The sequence below is a fragment of the Rhyacophila brunnea genome, unplaced genomic scaffold (genome assembly GCF_057557595.1).
Source record: "Rhyacophila brunnea isolate RB1 unplaced genomic scaffold, BYU_Rbru_1.0 scaffold_15, whole genome shotgun sequence".
Lineage (NCBI taxonomy): Eukaryota > Metazoa > Arthropoda > Insecta > Trichoptera > Rhyacophilidae > Rhyacophila > Rhyacophila brunnea.
In genome coordinates, this window is record NW_028232806.1 from 16,760,880 (window position 1) to 16,778,982 (window position 18,103).

At 35.3% G+C, this 18,103-nt stretch overlaps 1 protein-coding gene across 2 annotated transcripts in view; it reads right to left on the minus strand.

Moving 5' to 3' along the window:
• The window catches only part of fra (neogenin protein frazzled), a 181,461-nt gene that overhangs the window by 21,975 nt on the left and 141,383 nt on the right, over window positions 1-18,103 (minus strand). For both annotated transcript variants that reach the window (XM_085943016.1, XM_085943015.1), the window contains exons 2-16: window positions 11,061-11,271; window positions 9,968-10,101; window positions 9,707-9,849; window positions 9,235-9,386; window positions 8,890-8,996; window positions 8,543-8,630; window positions 7,157-7,298; window positions 6,877-7,040; window positions 6,502-6,617; window positions 4,854-5,496; window positions 4,596-4,722; window positions 3,382-3,546; window positions 2,862-3,080; window positions 2,368-2,538; window positions 399-519 (exon numbers count right to left, since the gene is read on the minus strand). In XM_085943016.1, the coding sequence (XP_085799142.1) occupies window positions 399-519; window positions 2,368-2,538; window positions 2,862-3,080; window positions 3,382-3,546; window positions 4,596-4,722; window positions 4,854-5,496; window positions 6,502-6,617; window positions 6,877-7,040; window positions 7,157-7,298; window positions 8,543-8,630; window positions 8,890-8,996; window positions 9,235-9,386; window positions 9,707-9,849; window positions 9,968-10,101; window positions 11,061-11,271 (2,703 nt within the window). The remainder of the gene's footprint in view (window positions 1-398; window positions 520-2,367; window positions 2,539-2,861; window positions 3,081-3,381; window positions 3,547-4,595; window positions 4,723-4,853; window positions 5,497-6,501; window positions 6,618-6,876; window positions 7,041-7,156; window positions 7,299-8,542; window positions 8,631-8,889; window positions 8,997-9,234; window positions 9,387-9,706; window positions 9,850-9,967; window positions 10,102-11,060; window positions 11,272-18,103) is intronic.

Sequence of the window (18,103 nt, forward strand, 5' to 3'; positions counted from 1 at the left end):
ATTGTTTCCACTCTCTAAAATTAAAGTTTTATTCCAAAAATAGTTGGTAACCACTGCCATTTAATGAAGAATGTACTTGAGAATATATTCCTCCGACGCCATGACAAAACAAATTGACGTGCTCACATCTCGACTGTCGGTCTCCGATTGGCGACGAGTGCGAAATTTTGTCGCACCTACTGTTAAAAATTATTTTCCGTTTCACTGATGCATGCTCTTAAAAAATAGGCCTCTTCTGATAAGTTTTGATAGTTTGATATAAAATTGAAAGAAGATGAACATAAATATTAAAATTTTATGATAGATGGTATTTTACCGTAGAAATCAAGTGAACCATAAGATCAGAATAAATACTGGAATTTGGCATTATATAATTAGAAATAGAAGTGTGTACTTACTGTTAAGTGGACTGGGTTCATCGGGAACTTGCGTCTCGTCCAGATCATTCTGCAGGGTGTCCACATTTTGCCAGTCGGTGAATGGACCAGATCCGTTGATGTTGAACGCACAAATACGCACCTACAATAATTACAATCAAATTAATAAGGTAAAAGTCAGGATTTATTGACTAAGCAGACATTTTAAATGGCCAGTGGTCACTTATGGCTGTGAGACTTGGTGCTTAACTCAAAACGAGGAAAACAAATTAGCTGTCTTCGAGCGCAAAATACTCCGCAAAATCTTTGGACCCACGTTGGAAAATGGGAACTACAGAATAAAAATGAACCACGAGTTGGAAGAGCTGATTGAACAGCAAACAATCATAAGATACTGTAAGTCCCAAAGACTACGATGGGCGGGACATGTGGAGAGAATGCCTGAAGTTAGAGCGTCAAGGATCATGATGAAGTGGCTACCCCAACGGAAGAGACCCAGAGGCCGTCCAAGAAGGAGATGGGCTGACGCCGTAGAAGTGGACTGGCTTCATCTAGGAAGACCCGGTAACTGGAGAAATGTGGCGAGAGACCGGAGTGAGTGGAGAGAGGTTGTGGAGGAGGCCAAATCCCACCCCGGGATGTAGCGCCGTGGAAGAAGAAGACATTTTAAATGCATGCCTAATTTATCATGTTTAAGTTTTATATATTTTATTTTTTGAGAAACAAAAGTAACAAGGCAGTTTATTGTTAGGTTTTTTTTGTCAAAAAGAAACACTGGAACCTTGTAATAATACTCCGCATTTAGACCAAGCGAGCGAATGGTTGTTCTTCTTCCACTCTAGCGAAATTCTTATGCTCGCTCAACAAAAAGCAGCATTAGGCTCGCATAATGTAAATTTTAAGTAATAGAGTTCTTATTTTACCACGTTTTTATTAGCTCGTATTCTTGTTTGTCCAGTACAGATTTTTTCTTGTGCAGTACAAATTTTTTCTTGTTTGTCCAAGATTTTCAACTAACTTCCCGACTAGCTAGACAATTTAAACTTTTAGAATATATCAGAACACGACGACAATGCATTCTTTTAATACTTTTGGCCATCTTTAAGCAGAATTGAATTCATTTTCTGTTAATTCTGTTTTGTACCTATGTTTCGGAAAAAAATCATTAAAAGTAATATTTACTACTCACTATTATTGGTTGCTAAGTGGGTCCTAGCAACTAAATTATTAATATATACGTGCGTTACTATGGAAATCAATATGAAATGTCAATATGACATTTCTGTATTCTATAATATTTATTCAGTATTTCTATCAAGTACAATATTTTTATTAATACATAAAATAGTCAAGTTTATATGATTCAACAGAAAATTTAAAAACGTGGTATATAAAAAGTTCTTTTTATCTTGTAATTGTTTAATCTGATATTGAATCTTAATGGTACAGCTGAATTGTAAAAATAAGTAACTAAATTGTAAGAACAAGAATGTCAATAAGAAACTCACGTCAGATGTCGGTTACGATTAAGTTAGTAATGTCTCCTCCTGATTGGCGGAATCTCAAGTAGCTCAGTTTTACAAATAGTTATAAGAAATAATTCGCATGAATCATAGAAGTATCAATACCTTAAAGGTGAAGCACTCACCCAGAAAGTGAAAGATGTGAATTCAAGTCCCGCTCAGTCCAACTTTTTGTTTTTATTTTTTCTAATAGGTATGTTTCTGAAGTTTTTCAATAATTATGTTTTTTTAAATACGTATTTAATATTATTATAATTAACATTTTCATTTAAAAAGAAGCATATTGTGGACATTATGGATATTAGGTATGCCACAAATGTTTTTTGAGAATCCTATACAAAAGACAGAATGACAATATGACAATATGGAATATGTGAACTTATCTGTTTTTGAAAATACATACCTACCTACTTAATACAAAATTATAGTCATTATAATATAATAAATAATATGAAAAAAGTAGGTACCTGATAAGTGACCATTCTGTCCAATTCTCTAAGCGTAACAGTCCTGGCATCAGCGGGAGTAGTCAAGGAGTCCGCTTTCCGCTTACCAGACCGTCGATACTTGATTTTAAAGCCAGTAATATCACCGTTGCGAGTCTCTATAGGTGGAGCTTCCCAACTCATCACTGCACTCTGTGAATAGAGAAAATTAATTCGCCATTGTCTTTCAACACAATTTGGTGCAAAGCAAACATCTGAAACACTTATAGTAACTGGATACTTCCAAGAAGAATGTAAAGATGTATATAGTGAATAGTGGTAATGAGTGCCTGTTGGTAAGTGACTTCTTTTAAATATGCCTCTAATTAAATATTGTGATTAATAAATTCTCGTAATAAATGATTTTAAATTTTAAATAATCATTTAGTACGGAGTCATCGCCATTGATAGTGGATAATAAAGTAGTGTATTGGTAGTTATTATTAAAATTTGTTATAAAAAACATGACTACTCACCGTGCTAGTTTGGGGCTCGAGAGTGACATTCACCGGAGGCGCTGAGGGGGCGTCTCCGGGAGTCTTGATGTCTACTTGCTCGCTGGGTGCCCCCGCCCCTGCACCCTCTTCTTTGGCCAACGCAACCACGTGCACCGAGTATGACGTGAACGGCCGCAGCTCTGTCAAGCGAATCGACAGTTCCGTCGTCACTAACGATCTTTCATCACCCGTCTCACTCTGAAAGGTACAAAAATATATGTTTTAAGATTTGAGTTTCGCAATCCATTGACCAAATTTACAGATAGGAAAGAACTTTGAAGAATACAATGCCTAAATAACGCACTCAAGAACACATTAAAATCTGTTATATATAATATTATCATGTAAGATGAATTAAAATAGCTACCAATGTACCTACAATAATGAAGTCACGATACAACATTACATCATTATCTAATTGACCTGTGTTCGGCACTATTACGATTGGAAATAGTAGGGTATGGGAAGCATATGTTTATCTGAATAGAAGAGAACTAACCTCCATCCAAAACAGTTGGTACTTTTCCACAGTCACCCTGGCTCCGGGAACAGGCTCCGGGGACAGCCAAGAGACGGCGAGGGCCGTCGGACCATGAGCCACTACCGTCAATTTCTGCGGGGGACCCAGGGATTGGTCTTCCGATTGGGTGGTTATTTCTAGAATCTGTCGAACAAAAAGAAAACATGTACAAGAAATTAGGGATTGTAATATCGAATGAATATATCAATACCGGTATTTCTTATTGAATATCAGCATTAATACCGGTATTCGTCAAAACATATTATAGTAAAAAAAGAAGTAGGTACCTATCAATTTAATTTAGCTATTAAAATCTATTGAAAACACTTTTTCCCCTACCTACATTTATTATTTTGACCTTTATAAACATGTATAAATCACAATATTTTAAAACTGATAATTTTTACAATTAATACTTAAAGTCCGGGTACAGGAAAATCTCTCTCAAATTCAACGTTTTTATGGATGAACTATCAACGTTGGATCAATAGTTATAGAATAATTGGAAATATTTGCCACGAATGTTTTCTTTTTCAAAATGTGTTAATTCATCGCGACAATTCTATAAGTAGGTTGAAGGATTGTTTTATTGTTATAACTTTTGTTTGTTTCAGTCAATATATTTGTGTTTTGTCTGCATTTATCTGAAATACTAAATTTAATATACAATACAGTAGAAAGTAATAAAAAAATAACGTTAAATTCATTTTCAGAAAACAAATACATAATATTATGTACACCCACGGTGGCCGCGCGGCTTAAGCGTTGGACTACAAAGCCGTGGGTCCCAGGTTCGAATCCTGGGTCTGGCAAGTACCCATATTGCTTTTCAATGTGTGTGTGTCAGGGTATGGACCTAATAGGTTGAGCAAGTGGCTGACATCCATTTCTCGTAAAAAACAAAATCTGTCAATACAAACCTCTACTCTGTGGAGGCCCATATGATCCTATTAGGATCGGACATGGTCGAAAGAAGATGCTTTCTAAATACCAAAAATACCATTATTTTGGATTTTGGGTTTTTAAATACCGGTATTGCAATCCTTACAAGAAATACAACGAAATGACACTGGCAGATTCGATTAAGAGTATGAGTGGTGGAGGTTTGTATTAACAGATTTTTTTTTAATTAAATTTTTTAATATCAATATGTATCAGATTATATTGTCATAATGTAAAGGTAAGATGCTCGCCTGTGTGCTGAGGCCGGGTCCATATTTGTTGTAAGCCACTACTCGGAACTGGTAAGCCGTGCTCGGCTGAAGAGACGGGACATTCATCTCGTGTACATCCCCGCGCGTCGTGTTCATTATTCGCTCTCTGGAGATATAAAAAACCATTGTAAAACATATTTAGTGGTACATATTAAATAAAGGTCACTAATTATTAAAAATATATCGCATCTGATTCGGATATCCACTGAATATAATTTTAAGGACAAAAATCTTCACCTGACAGATCCTTTGACTTTATAGACGACAGCATAAACGGAGATCATGTCTCCCGCCACCTTAGGCCTGCTCCAGCTGAGTGTCACAAATCGGGGCTTCACAATGACAGCTCGCAGTTCATCGGGCTCGGAAGGCGTCCGTCCCTCCCCGTCATCCTCGACGGAGGGGTCCGAAGTGACAGGCGGCCCCGTCGTCTCCGTGTCTTGGATACCTTTCATTTCGGGAGAGGATCGGGGATCAACAATAGGATTTACATTTTCATCAATGAATAGGCTTTCCGTTGTCGTAGAAGTGTATCCAGGAGATATCTCTCCTAAATTATCGAAAGACCTGTCTTCTAACGACGATTCGAACTGGTTTTGTTGAGATTTCGACGGCGATGAAGGTTTTAAACTATCGAATATAGCGTGAGTATTTAAAAATCCTGTCATGTCACGCTTTCCTGTCAATTTTGTATGGAAGTTCGACTGATCTGAACTGATCAACGATGTGAGTATACGATATGATTTTTGTTTCTGATCATCCAGCGCTGGGTTGTCAGATAAATACTGATCGGTCAGAATGTCGTGAGGTTTAGTCCGACGTAATTTGTACGCAGTTTTGGGAAATAGATTTTTCCGTTTTGCAGGATGTCTGTTGTCCACTATATTCAAAATGTATGCAAGTAAATTATGATTCAGTTTGAAAAAGGTTTTAATTGAATTATGGGAACAATATGACAATGATTGTCAATTTTTTTTAGATTTTTAACATTGAAAAAAAAATTATGAAACAAGTAATCAAATGATAATTAAAAAAAATAATATTTTAAATTACATGCAAAAAATTAATAAAAACAATAAATCGAATTCGATTTAAAAACAAAAAAGTAAAAAGGGACAGGAATTTTAGGAGTAGGACAAAAGAAAAGAAATAATAACAAAAAAAAAAAATTAACAAACAAGCAACATTTAAAATAACTGAAAAGGAAATAGACAGTAATAAACAGAATTCAACAATAAATATAAAAAAATATTGCACAATAATAATACAATGTAGTGCCCCGGCTCACTCGGTCCATGGCGGGCCTTGGAACGACACTCACACAAATCCAAATTAACATCTTTATAATATAATATATTATATACCACCCAAATGAACGGGTATTAACAGTGTTAAATTTGGACTTGTGTGTGTGTAGTTCTGAAGCCCGCCATGGACTTACTGAGCTGGGACGCTACAACTATACTGCAAACTTAAATAATATAAACATTGTCATAACATATTTTTTTAATAAAACTTTTTCTATCAGGTCAAATAATAAAATGAGACATGAAAGATATCAGATACATAAACAATGTGTTTTTAATTAAATGTCTCCAACCTAAGGAAATACAATATACCACAATTATAACAGTCAAGGTATTAAAATGTATGCTTTTTGGAGAATCACACTAGTCTGTATTCTATAAGCTGGCATTCACGTCACGTCAATCGCGGACGGAGAGCATTGTGCCATCGCGCTTGACTGTTGCAAGTTTTCAATGAGAGGGAATGCAGTGCTGAATGCTGAAGCGGAGGGGAAACCGCATGCCAGCGTATAGAAGACAGATTCTAAAGCCATATTGGCAAGATTAATAATATAATTGATTTTAGTTTTTTTGTATACCTGCACTCTGTACTGTCAAATGTGCTGACGCCTCAATATTTCCAGCAGGATTCGAGGCAACGCACTGGAACATTCCAGCATCTGATACCATCAGGCCTTGGATACGGAGATTATATCTGATATGGAAAACAAATGGAATGAGATTAATTCAATATTACCTTTCTGGTGCATGTATTTCAGCTCCTGATTGTAGTACCGACCGTGGCATAAATAAGAAAAGCAAAACCAATTCAGGCATATCTTGAATATTATTATTGTCCAATAAAAGATTTTTGTGATATTTAGTTTCACTTTTACGCCATAAATAGAATCGGTTCTAGTGAAGAGCCTTGAGGAATTCCTCTGAACACGGTTATGTACACTTCTATGACTTACCCATTAACAAGTGCCATATCGTGATTATTAGGAGTAATAACTTCTCCATTTTTGAGCCACCGTATGGTAGGTTCCGGTTTGCCATACACTTCGCACTCTAGTTCCAAGTCTTGTCTCTCTACAGCGGTTTTATCCGATGGCTTCTTCACAAACCGAGGAGGAACCTGATAAGAAAGGAAAACCACATTGATTTAAAAACGAAGAAATATTTATATTTCTGTTGACTTGCGGACAACGTTGGACAATATGGCATTTGAATATCGATACATTATTAACATACCTGAACGTCTAAATTTGCTGTCGCGTCAGTGGAATCTTCTCTGTTATCAGCTCTGCATTGGTAAGTGCCTGCGTCTAGTTCTTTCACCGAGCTGATGTGCAGAACTCCGGTGCCCAGCATTGTAAAACGGCTATCCAGGTGACTGAAGAAAAATAAATGATAATCAACATATTATGTAATATTAAAAGTATAAATCTTCCCTAAAATTTTGTGGAATGAACAGTCATTATTTTATTTTCTATATATAATAACTTAGCATTCTTTCTAAAGTACTGTCAAACATCGGGCTAATCCAAAGCATTTAAACTCTACATAGGAGTCTAATACTCATTCCGTATTAGGAATTTTGAAGACAGTACGATTTTCGAATTGAATGACTAGACTATGGCTTATATATCGAGACATACACGTCATCGCGGTTGTTTCTGGAACTAAAACCGTTGCAATACCGCCATAATACTGTAATCGCATACAGCGCCATGACATATATCAATATAAAGAAGGCGCACGGTACATTATGGCGTGGTGTTGTATTGGTAACAAGTTCATTATTACTTGTTTTATTGGCAGCCTAAAAATTAAAATGACGGCTCATGTTATGGTTTGAAGTCTGTTACTTTGTTTACATAAACTATGTATGCATTTCCCAGTGTTTTACAAGATTATTTTGTCCTAAAAATAATGGTCAATATATTTCTTTTGCCTGCCTACATAAACTTATAATATTAAAATGTCTACTTTGAGACAGCAATAATATGTGAAATGAGTGCAATGTCAAATTGAAGTCAAAGTGCATTTATTATGCACTGTCAAATTCTATGAATTTAAGTATTAATGGTTTAATTTTGCAATATCGGCAGATAGAATCATGAATGTAATTAACCATTTGGCTGAATCTGAAATTACAGTGGAATGTCATAGTGGAAATGTGAAGTTTTCTTTCAATGAAAATGCAATGCAATCACCTGTAGCTAACTTAAGGCTATACCTCAGTTGAGGCACGGTCTAAAAAGATTGTGGCTAGGCGATGCGCGAATTGCGGGTGCAAATGACACATGCCAAACGAAATATAATTCGTCATATAAATCCAACATGCATCCATTTAATGTTCTGTTTATTGTTCTATTAGTAACAATAATAATATATTCATTGACATGTCTTCTTTTTAATGGGTAATGTTTTTAGTCATCTTTACACGATTGAGTCGAGCGAGTCCATAATTTCGTCGCGCCTATAGTTGAAAATTATTTACCGTTTCACTGATGTATCGTCTTAATCAGTAGACCAGAGGTACTTTTTTTGCTTTAATTTTATATATTTACCCGACTATGCCTTTATTTTTAATAACTTTGGGATAATGATAATTATTGAACTAAATTAACTCACTTCAAATCTATAGCGACACCGTTGTTTAACCAGATTATATCTGGTCTTGGATTTCCGAATGCTGCACAGTCCATGGTCACTGGATTGCCTAAAAACAACATACAATAATTTAAATATAATTTTGTTTTATATTATAAAGTTAGCAATATAATAATATAGTCCATTCACGAAGATTAAAATTATAATAAACCCAACAATATTAAATCTTTACCCGAGAAGTAAACTGATACCTATTTTAATTTAAAAGGTTAAACATGCTAGGTGAAATGATTCTATTTTTGGTCTTAACTAAAAGGTTTTCTTTTCAACAACCCAGTTTACCTCTCAGGTGCAGAAATTAATCATACCTTCAATGACAGTTTGCGATCGAGGCTCTGCAATGAATTTGGGGGCTGTGATCGTCTCCGCTGATGCAAGGTCTGTATTAATCATCAGCATTGCTTTGTTGCTTAATCTAAAAATAAATATTATATCCATTATATTATATATATGAGAAACAAAAAAAAGAAATATTTCTCAGAGCTAGCAAATGATTTTCTTAACTCCAGCACAACGTTTTAAAGATGTTCTCTGTGTTTTATAAAATTTAAACATTAAAATCATACATGCTTATATTTTAATAGTCAAATCGATTTGGTAGCTTTTCGTCAATCTTCATAAGACTCAATGATATTATGACGGATGTATCTTACCGAAATCCTGGTGCTCCGTGTCTTGAAACATTGCATCGGTACACCCCTCTATCCTGCGCGACTGCCGGATCAATTTCTAAAGCCCCGGAAGGCAGGAGGCTCATCCGGGTCTCGTCCAGTCTTAATGGAGCGTCATTCTTAAGCCACTGCACCTGGAAATAGTCAATTTTATTAATACTCCCAATGACAGTAACATCACTCTATTGAGCAAATACTGAACCTGTTAGAGCTTATAGTGATACAAGTGAGTGCTGTTGTTTAAATAACTCACACCTAGGAGTAATGGAACAATTATTATAGTAGGCTAAAATATGCTACGCACCCACATTCACTTGTGGGTACAATAAGATCAATGTGGGCACTAGTAAGAAATAGAAGGGGCACAAAAGTTTCTCAGTCCTAATGGCTAGTTGTGGACTTCCTGATTCAGCGTAAATACGAAACACAGTAGAGTTATTTCCGGATAGCTTACTTTAAGATCCAGTGGTTTCAACCTAGCCTGCGCCATGGCGGATGTGAGTTTGTTGACGGTGGCCCGTACGGCGCACAGCATGAAAGCTGGTTCCCCAGGATACACACTCAGGTCCCGCGGCTCCGCTTCGAACACCGGTAGACCTAAAGAACACAATATAACCTTTTCATGATACACTTTAAAAATTAACTTTTACACATATTAATGAAATATCCCATTCAAAGATTGCTTTCAAAGAATGTAATTGACAAATTGACTAACCAGGCAAGGTGACAGTGGCCACTCGCGAGACGATGGTCCCCTTTCCTTCCCAGGAGGCCTCGCACTGATAGTCGCCGGCGGGAGCACCGGTGCCAAGCTCTCTCAGCGTCAAGGAACCATTGGACAATTGACTCCTGGAAATATAAATCAAATTTTTAATATTTCGTATCATAATCAAATGCTTTCAAAGCGTGCACCGCAGGATATTTGATTATTTCGACAATCTATGCCAGTAGTTTCCAACCTTTTTTGTTTGGTGGTACCCCTAAGACGTTTTTTTAAATCTTGCAGAACCACTACTTTGCTGACACACATTAAAGTCCAAGATGATATATTACAAAATTATTATTAAGTATGTAGTAGGCAATAACATTCTTAAGTAGGGAACCATAAGCCGAATCAAAATGCCGCTTCTTATTATTTGTAATCACTTAATCTGCCGCCCTCTTAAAATGTGTTGCCCTAAGCAACGCACAATGTACCTACCAGCATGATATGTTACTGCCTTGGTAGGGTCAGTAAACAATAATTAGTAGGTAGCTGAATTCCCCATTTTGTTTCTTCACAATATGGGTACCTACCTATTAGAAAAATATTCTTCCCAAATAGAATTCGCTCTAGTTCAATAATAACTATAATGCGATATCTAAACCGAAACAGGTTCAACTTTACAAATAAACACTCGCATGTTAAACCTTACTTTTAGGCTATTAACAACAAGGTTTTACGGTGTATCTACGTTTTATGTGAGCTTTTCTGAATTCTAAGAGCACCTAACAGATTTCATGGAGCCTGATTGTGAATCACTGATCTATCTCAGGCAATCTTCATTAAATGCAACTGATACGAGACTTTTCTTCAGGCTCTAATAAAATTTTAATGCAGCATACTGTTCTTTCCTTATTCAGACAATATCGCTTCCTTAACTCAGTGCACCACAAATGAGGGGCAGCACTTTAGATACCAATTTTTATGTATATTGTCAAGAATGCCATGCAGCAAGTTCATAATGGGTCCATTTAATTATAATATAATATTTGGGCCTAAGAAGTGCATTTTGAGTGGGTACAATCAAAGATAATTAAAAAATTACCTGTACTGATCGCCGTCCAAGTCGAGCAGCGGTGCCTCGTCGAGGGGCAGCGCGGGGGCGTAGCGCCATGACACCCTCGGCCCCCCTTCACTGTCGGCGTCCTCGCTACTATACCCCCTTCCGCCCACCACGCACTGCAGCGATGCATCTCCGCCGGGCAGGACGGATACGTCGGCCGGCTCTGAGGTGAAGTGGAACTCCTCGGTGGAACCTGGCGAGTGAAACAGAAGATACAACATTATTTAAAGGTTCGGAGACACATTTTTAGCATATTATCTATTACCTACAGACTGACGTGAAATTTGGACCAAAATTGGGTACATAAATAAAATTTGTAATCAATCACTCATATCTATTCTGAAGATAGGTAGAGGGGAAGGTGTCATAATCACACATATTTAAGGATAACAGGGTCAACCGTCAATAATAATTGATGGAATAACATTGCATTAATCAAAATAAAACACAATAATAATATTATGGAATAAGTGGCTATATTCCATATAATTTAAAATATTTGAAATTTTTACCTATAGACGAAACCGGCCCTAATCATTGTTAAAGTATGTGAAATACGTACCAATTACCTACCTACATATTATTACTGCACCGATTATTGCTAATTGTTAGTTTAGCACTTTTTGTCACGGCAAATAATTATCTTTTACAATTAAAATTCACTAGTTTTGCGAAATATTTATTATTCTATAAACCTTCTTTGACAACACTGGCTGTCGTGTGATTTTCGTAGTGCCTATAATATTCCGTACGTTATGTTGATTGAACGATCACAAAAAAACGTAAAAAACTGCATTTCATACGCAATATACAACGTCAGAACATCAATTAGTAGGTACAGAATATCAAATTTTCTATGGCAACCAATTCGCCTACACTAAAAACGCTGTGGAATCACCATTAAACGGTACACAAAAATGTCATTATGAGACCCTCTAGTTCTAGTTGTATTCTAAAATTATTTTATCAGATTGAAATAGACGAGTCTTATAGCGTTCTTCGGTGTGCCGCGAAATTAAAAAGGTTGGGAAACATTTTAAATATGTACAATTAATAAACCTATTTCATATAAATTATAAGACTATGTGACCGTAACAAGCGGTGTGATACTAATAATATACATATAGGTATTGGACATGAATAATACAAAGTGAATTTAAAATTTTACACATAAATAAAATGATCATTATTCATAAAAACACTTTTCATACAAAAATATACGCACGCACGACCACTCCGAGATTTTAAAAATATGTGCTTTATTCAACACGAAAAAATATAAAATAATCAGTACCTAGGTAGGTACCCAAGTCCGTGTCTCTTTGACAAAAAAGAACTCATCGTCCGTGTGATAGACCTCAAAGGCATGCCCTAATACGCCGTGTCAATTATTTGGTCCCAGAAAGGGCGCCCGTGACATTTTTATTAGCATAATTAATTGAATCGCCGTTTCAGAAAGGACATGTTTCCAAAATGCGAAGTACGCGGAATTCTAAATATAAAAATATCATTTTAAATTTTAAATTTCAACGGGAGCGAATGTATTATAAATTCGTAAAAAAAGGAATTTTAAAGCATTGGACAAATCTGTACAGTGAAATTCGACGATATTTAAATAAGTAATTAGTTCGAAATTAAGAATTTTATTGTCAAATTGTTCACAATAATTTGCGGTAGGTGATTATGCAGGAATCAGTGTTAGATCCACCAGTATAATAAGTTGTCCGCCGAGTGAGGGCGCCACATGCTAACATTTGACGATTTTCATGCATTACTATTTATTGTTTTATACTATGATGATGAGCTTAGTTCTAAATTCGAACACCTGACGATTTATGATGGTATATCTATAGGTACGAGGGTGGGTCAATAAGTCCTTAGAAAAGCCGACAGGTGGCGCGACTAGTACTGTAAGCGGTTTGTTTTCATGCAGCGGCACTACCGATTCAGTATGCTGCGAAGTTTCAACCAGATTGGTCGGGTTGTTGTTTTTTATTTTCGTACATTTAAAAAAAAATTTGCTTGTTTACAAAAATGGAGAAAATTGAGTTTAGAGCTGTTATTAAACATTTTAATATAAAAGGGTTAACAGCAAAGGAAATAAAAAATGAGTTGGATTTAGTTCACGGCATATCTGCTCCTTCACTTGCAACTATTTATAACTGGTTAAATGAATTTAAACGTGGTCGTACATCAACAAAGGATGAACCACGCTCAGGACGTCCTGTAGAGGTGACTACACCAGAAATGATCAATAAAATCCACGATATGGTGTTAAGTGACCGAAGATTAAAGTTGAGTGAGATAATTGAGGTTACAGGGATCTCAAAAGGTAGCGTCATTTCTATTTTACATGACAAATTGGGCATGAAAAAAATTTCTGCAAGATGGGTGCCGCGTTTGCTCACAGTCGACAATAAACGCAATAGGGTGGTGGCCTCTAAAGCCCTGTTGTCGCTCATGCAACGCAATCCGAATGAATTTTTTCGTCGCTTTGTGACTGTAGATGAAACATGGATACACCACTATACTTCCGAGACGAAAGAACAGTCAAAGCAGTCTCATCTTTATTGGACCAGTTAAAAAACGAAATTAAAGAAAAACGGCCTCATTTAAACAGGAAAAAAATCCTCTTTCATCAGGACAATGCCCGTGTTCACACATGTTTACGATCAATGGCTAAAATTGAAGAATTGAAGTTCGAATTGGTCGACCACCCACCGTATTCGCCAGATTTAGCCCCCAGTGACTTTTTCCTTTTCCCAAACTTAAAAAAATGGCTAAGTGGACAACGTTTTTTTTCAAATGAAGAAGTCATCGATCGGACAAATGCTTATTTTGAGGACCTTCCGAAAACTTATTTTTCTGACGGTTTAAAAAAAATTGAGAAACGTCTAACCAAGTGTATTGAGCTCCAAGGAGATTATGTTGAGAAATAAAAAAAAAATACAAAAATAAAAACTGTTTTAATGCTTTTTTCTAAGGAATTATTGACCCACCCTCGTACCAGTGACTACTGTTATTTTGTGTTTTCCACTGCGACGAATGAGTCCAATTTTCGATAAATAATGAGATTATGTTTTTAAATAACAATAATTGTCGTATATTTTTACATTTACTTTATAAGAAACTTTAGGTATAGGTTCAAAATCACTAAACATGTAAAGAATCCCGAAATTCGAGATCTCGTGATTGCAAACCCTAGAACACAGAATATTGTATGTGAATAGTCAATACACTATAATAGGTGGGTAAACGAGAAGTCCGATGTAGAAATTATCTTCCAATGAAAAACAGTGAACGGTATTTTGAAATTCTGTACTTACCCTACGCCTATTTCTCCACACACGTATACCAACGGGCAACATTATTGCTGGATACCTATCTATTTAATATTTTTGTACAGTATTCAAAAGTGAAATTTTAATTAACGTTCTAAATTTAAAAATCCAAATTATTTCAGATTTCTAGACGGCATAAAAACGAAAACGCAAATCAGGTATTCTGAAAGAAAGCAATTGTATATTCCGGTGGGCGATTCAATTTTGTTTTTAATTAGCCAACTCATTAAGCACAAAATGATGAAAAAAAAAACTCAAAATTAATATTCCATTTTCCTTTCCTCCGAGCATCCGATTTTTCCAATTTTCTATCAGTTCACTTAGCATTTCCATATTTCGCGTCTTTAGAAAATAACGAAGAAATGATATTCCGCTCAACTGGGCCTTAATTATTAATATTGGCAATCATTTCCTGTCGATACCTTCAGCTAATGGATTGCTTCAATCAATACTAAGGAGTATATTCTGCAAAGTATTTATTAATAAATCTGACATTATTTATTATGATTCATTCGTCCATCCTATTTCATATGCGATAGAACTTTTGAAGTATTTTAACCTAATAAAATTTATACAAACATAATATAAACACACTGTTATTTTATTATCGAATAGAGTGCGACACGCTTAAGAAGAAACGTGGTGATTCGGAGTAATCGTAAATACGTTATCGTCATAGATGAGGACTTTTATTTTCCCATTGTATCAGTGTCGACTAATTATAATTAAATGTGAGATTGGCCTGCTGCCTGATGCGTATAGCGACGGCTCTTATAAATAGTGCAAGGAACCGATGGGTTGGGTGAATGGTTAAAAAATAGTCCTAGTAAAAGGGGTCTGTTTATAGAACCTTCACTCTATCGATGTCCATATTCTCCGCCTCAAATCGAACATGGGGTAATTTACTACATTCTGAATTACCATAGCAGTTATCAGTTTATCACTAAACAACATAATTTATAGAATAGAGGTCATTATCTGCGACGAAATTCTCACATAGTTCGATTAGCCAAAGTGATAATACGTTTAGGAAGAAAAGTGATAGTAGCGCTAGTGTCGTTTGTGAGTATTGCGGGAGTAAATCTAGGACGAGTGTGCACCGACAAATGGACGCCAGGACGACTAGGCGACGGGACAACCGGGCGCCGCGGAGATTAATGAAATGAAAAAATACAAATTTCACGTTTAGACAAGCAAGCCATAAGGTATCTGCAGCGACATTGCGCAATAATATAGAGAAAACCCGGTCGGTTCCCGTAAATTGCTCGATGAGTTTCAACGAACTTTCAATTGCCACAATATATTGAACAACTCTTCAATATATCGTTATAGCACGGCTGCTATAATTGTCCAAAGATAGTAATTAAAGGGTCTATCTCATTAAAATACTTCGATTCATTTAATTGACAATTGATTGTAAAACCAGGTATTTAACATAACTTAAGTGCTATGGAGACTGATAACAGTGATAACGAAAGTCCCGGTCCACACCGAAAACAAGTCGCGCGACAACTCGTTAAATTTTACGATAAGCATGATAATTATCGTAAAATTTCTTAAGCAATACATTGACAAATTTCTTTTATTTTGTTAACTGTCAATTCATGGTGGAACTGCATTGTATTGTTGTTTAATTTAATAAAACGCATTTTTTTGTAGTACTTATTCCACTTTTAATCAATAAATTAGGACCGGTTTCGTCCGCTTCAGAGGGACATTTTCAACTGAATACATTTTTTTTTAAAACAATATTTTTCAAACAAAATCCGAAGCGACAGAAATAATATAACAATAGGTACTTGGACATTGGACGGATAATTTATGTACCTACTGTTATATTATTTCTGTCGCTTTGGATTTTGTTTGATGAATATTGTTTTTAAAAAAAATGTATTTAGTTGAAAATGTCCCTCTGAGGCGGACGAAATCGGTCCTAATTTATTGATTAAAAGTGGAACAAGTACTACAAAAAAAATGCGTTTTAGTCGGTGCCGCCGTATCCGATCGGAGCCGCCTGTATAGTAATCACGAAATTGTCATTATTTCACTGGCACTACCATTGAGTGATTTATTTCTTAGCTGGCATCGTAGATGAATACATTACCGATATTTTTCGCTAGTTGGTTTTTAATTTGTTTTTTTATAGACATTTTTCGGCACTGTGTTTTATAATGTCCTACCTACATACCACTTATCATTATCACTTATCGCATGTTCGGCAGTGGCAGCATTAGGTTATTTAGAATATTTTTCAGTATGATTTTATAAAGATAAAAAGTTTTTTAGTCAAGCACGCCACTGTTCAAAGAAAATATTAATTGGTCTTCGTATTAGTGTTACTTAAGTGTTTGCTTTGAAATTTGATACTTTTCATAACATGGTGAACACCAAATCTCATAAAATCAATTAGGGACCCCGATAAATTTCGTTATCTCAGGCCATAAAAAATCCATAAAATAAATAATTGCGTAACATAATAATATTTTCGAGCATTTTACAAGGGCCTTCATTCACAAAACCACTTGAATGTTTTCAATGTCTTAAGTACTGTGAAAAATTTTATAATTTACGACTTGTTATAACATAACTTATTTTGTTATTTATAATTAAAACAAATACAGTTCAAGTTCAAGGGCAGTGCCGCCGGCTCCGATCGGTGACATTATATTTAACTGCCGTATTGACATGTTTATCTATTTAAAAAATATTATGAATATAGTCATCACTTGTTTTCATCTACCTTGACCTAATTTTTACGTTTTCGTGGAATTGGCACATGGGGTCAATTCTATATTATATACTAGGCAGCGAAACTGTTAAATTAAACAACAATATATTGACTACGTCATGCTCAATATATAGGTTTAGTACTGAATAGGGATAATATATTGTACTTGCGATGGCGATATTTCCATGGACAAGGGTCACCGTGAGAATATTTAGATTGCCTATATAGCAGGTGTGAAACAAAAACACCACAAACTTATGGATCTTATGGTGTGAACATTACAATTCATGATACTACACTCTATACACATTATTACACTATTTTATTTCTAAAAGGATTTCTTATTAATTATCGATTTAAATACATTCCTTATGCAATAAGGTAACAATACACTTATAGCCATAATAATATTGTTATGGCAAAATAGCAAGCTCTTAAATTTATACAATACCTAAATCTTAACTTAGTCTATTCAATATTTGTGCTAACGGTATATCTTATTTATTTATATAAAACATTCCTTGCAATAATATATTATATACCTAACAATACCTATAACACGATACTGTGGGAATTTGGTCGGTTGTTAACTTATATCTAACAATATTTTACAATAATAACGACCAATACGATTGCGCAATATTGTTGATACGTGTTGTCAATATTGACAATATTATTATATAAATTATATAAAATATTATCAACACAATATAAGTAGTTTAATCTAATCGGGTTGATAAAATGTGACTCTTGTCAGACACGGGATTCAAACCAGCGCGCGAGATACTAATGTAACATGTTGAGAATTGGGTCATACAAGAAAAATTAAGACGTACTATTGATGCATAATATGCGATGTGATGTTGGAGACGCCTGTTAAAGACTCCGTGGACGGCGAAGATGATCTGTTCTGAAAGACCTGCATTCTAAAATATGTATACAGAGAGTTTTGCAGT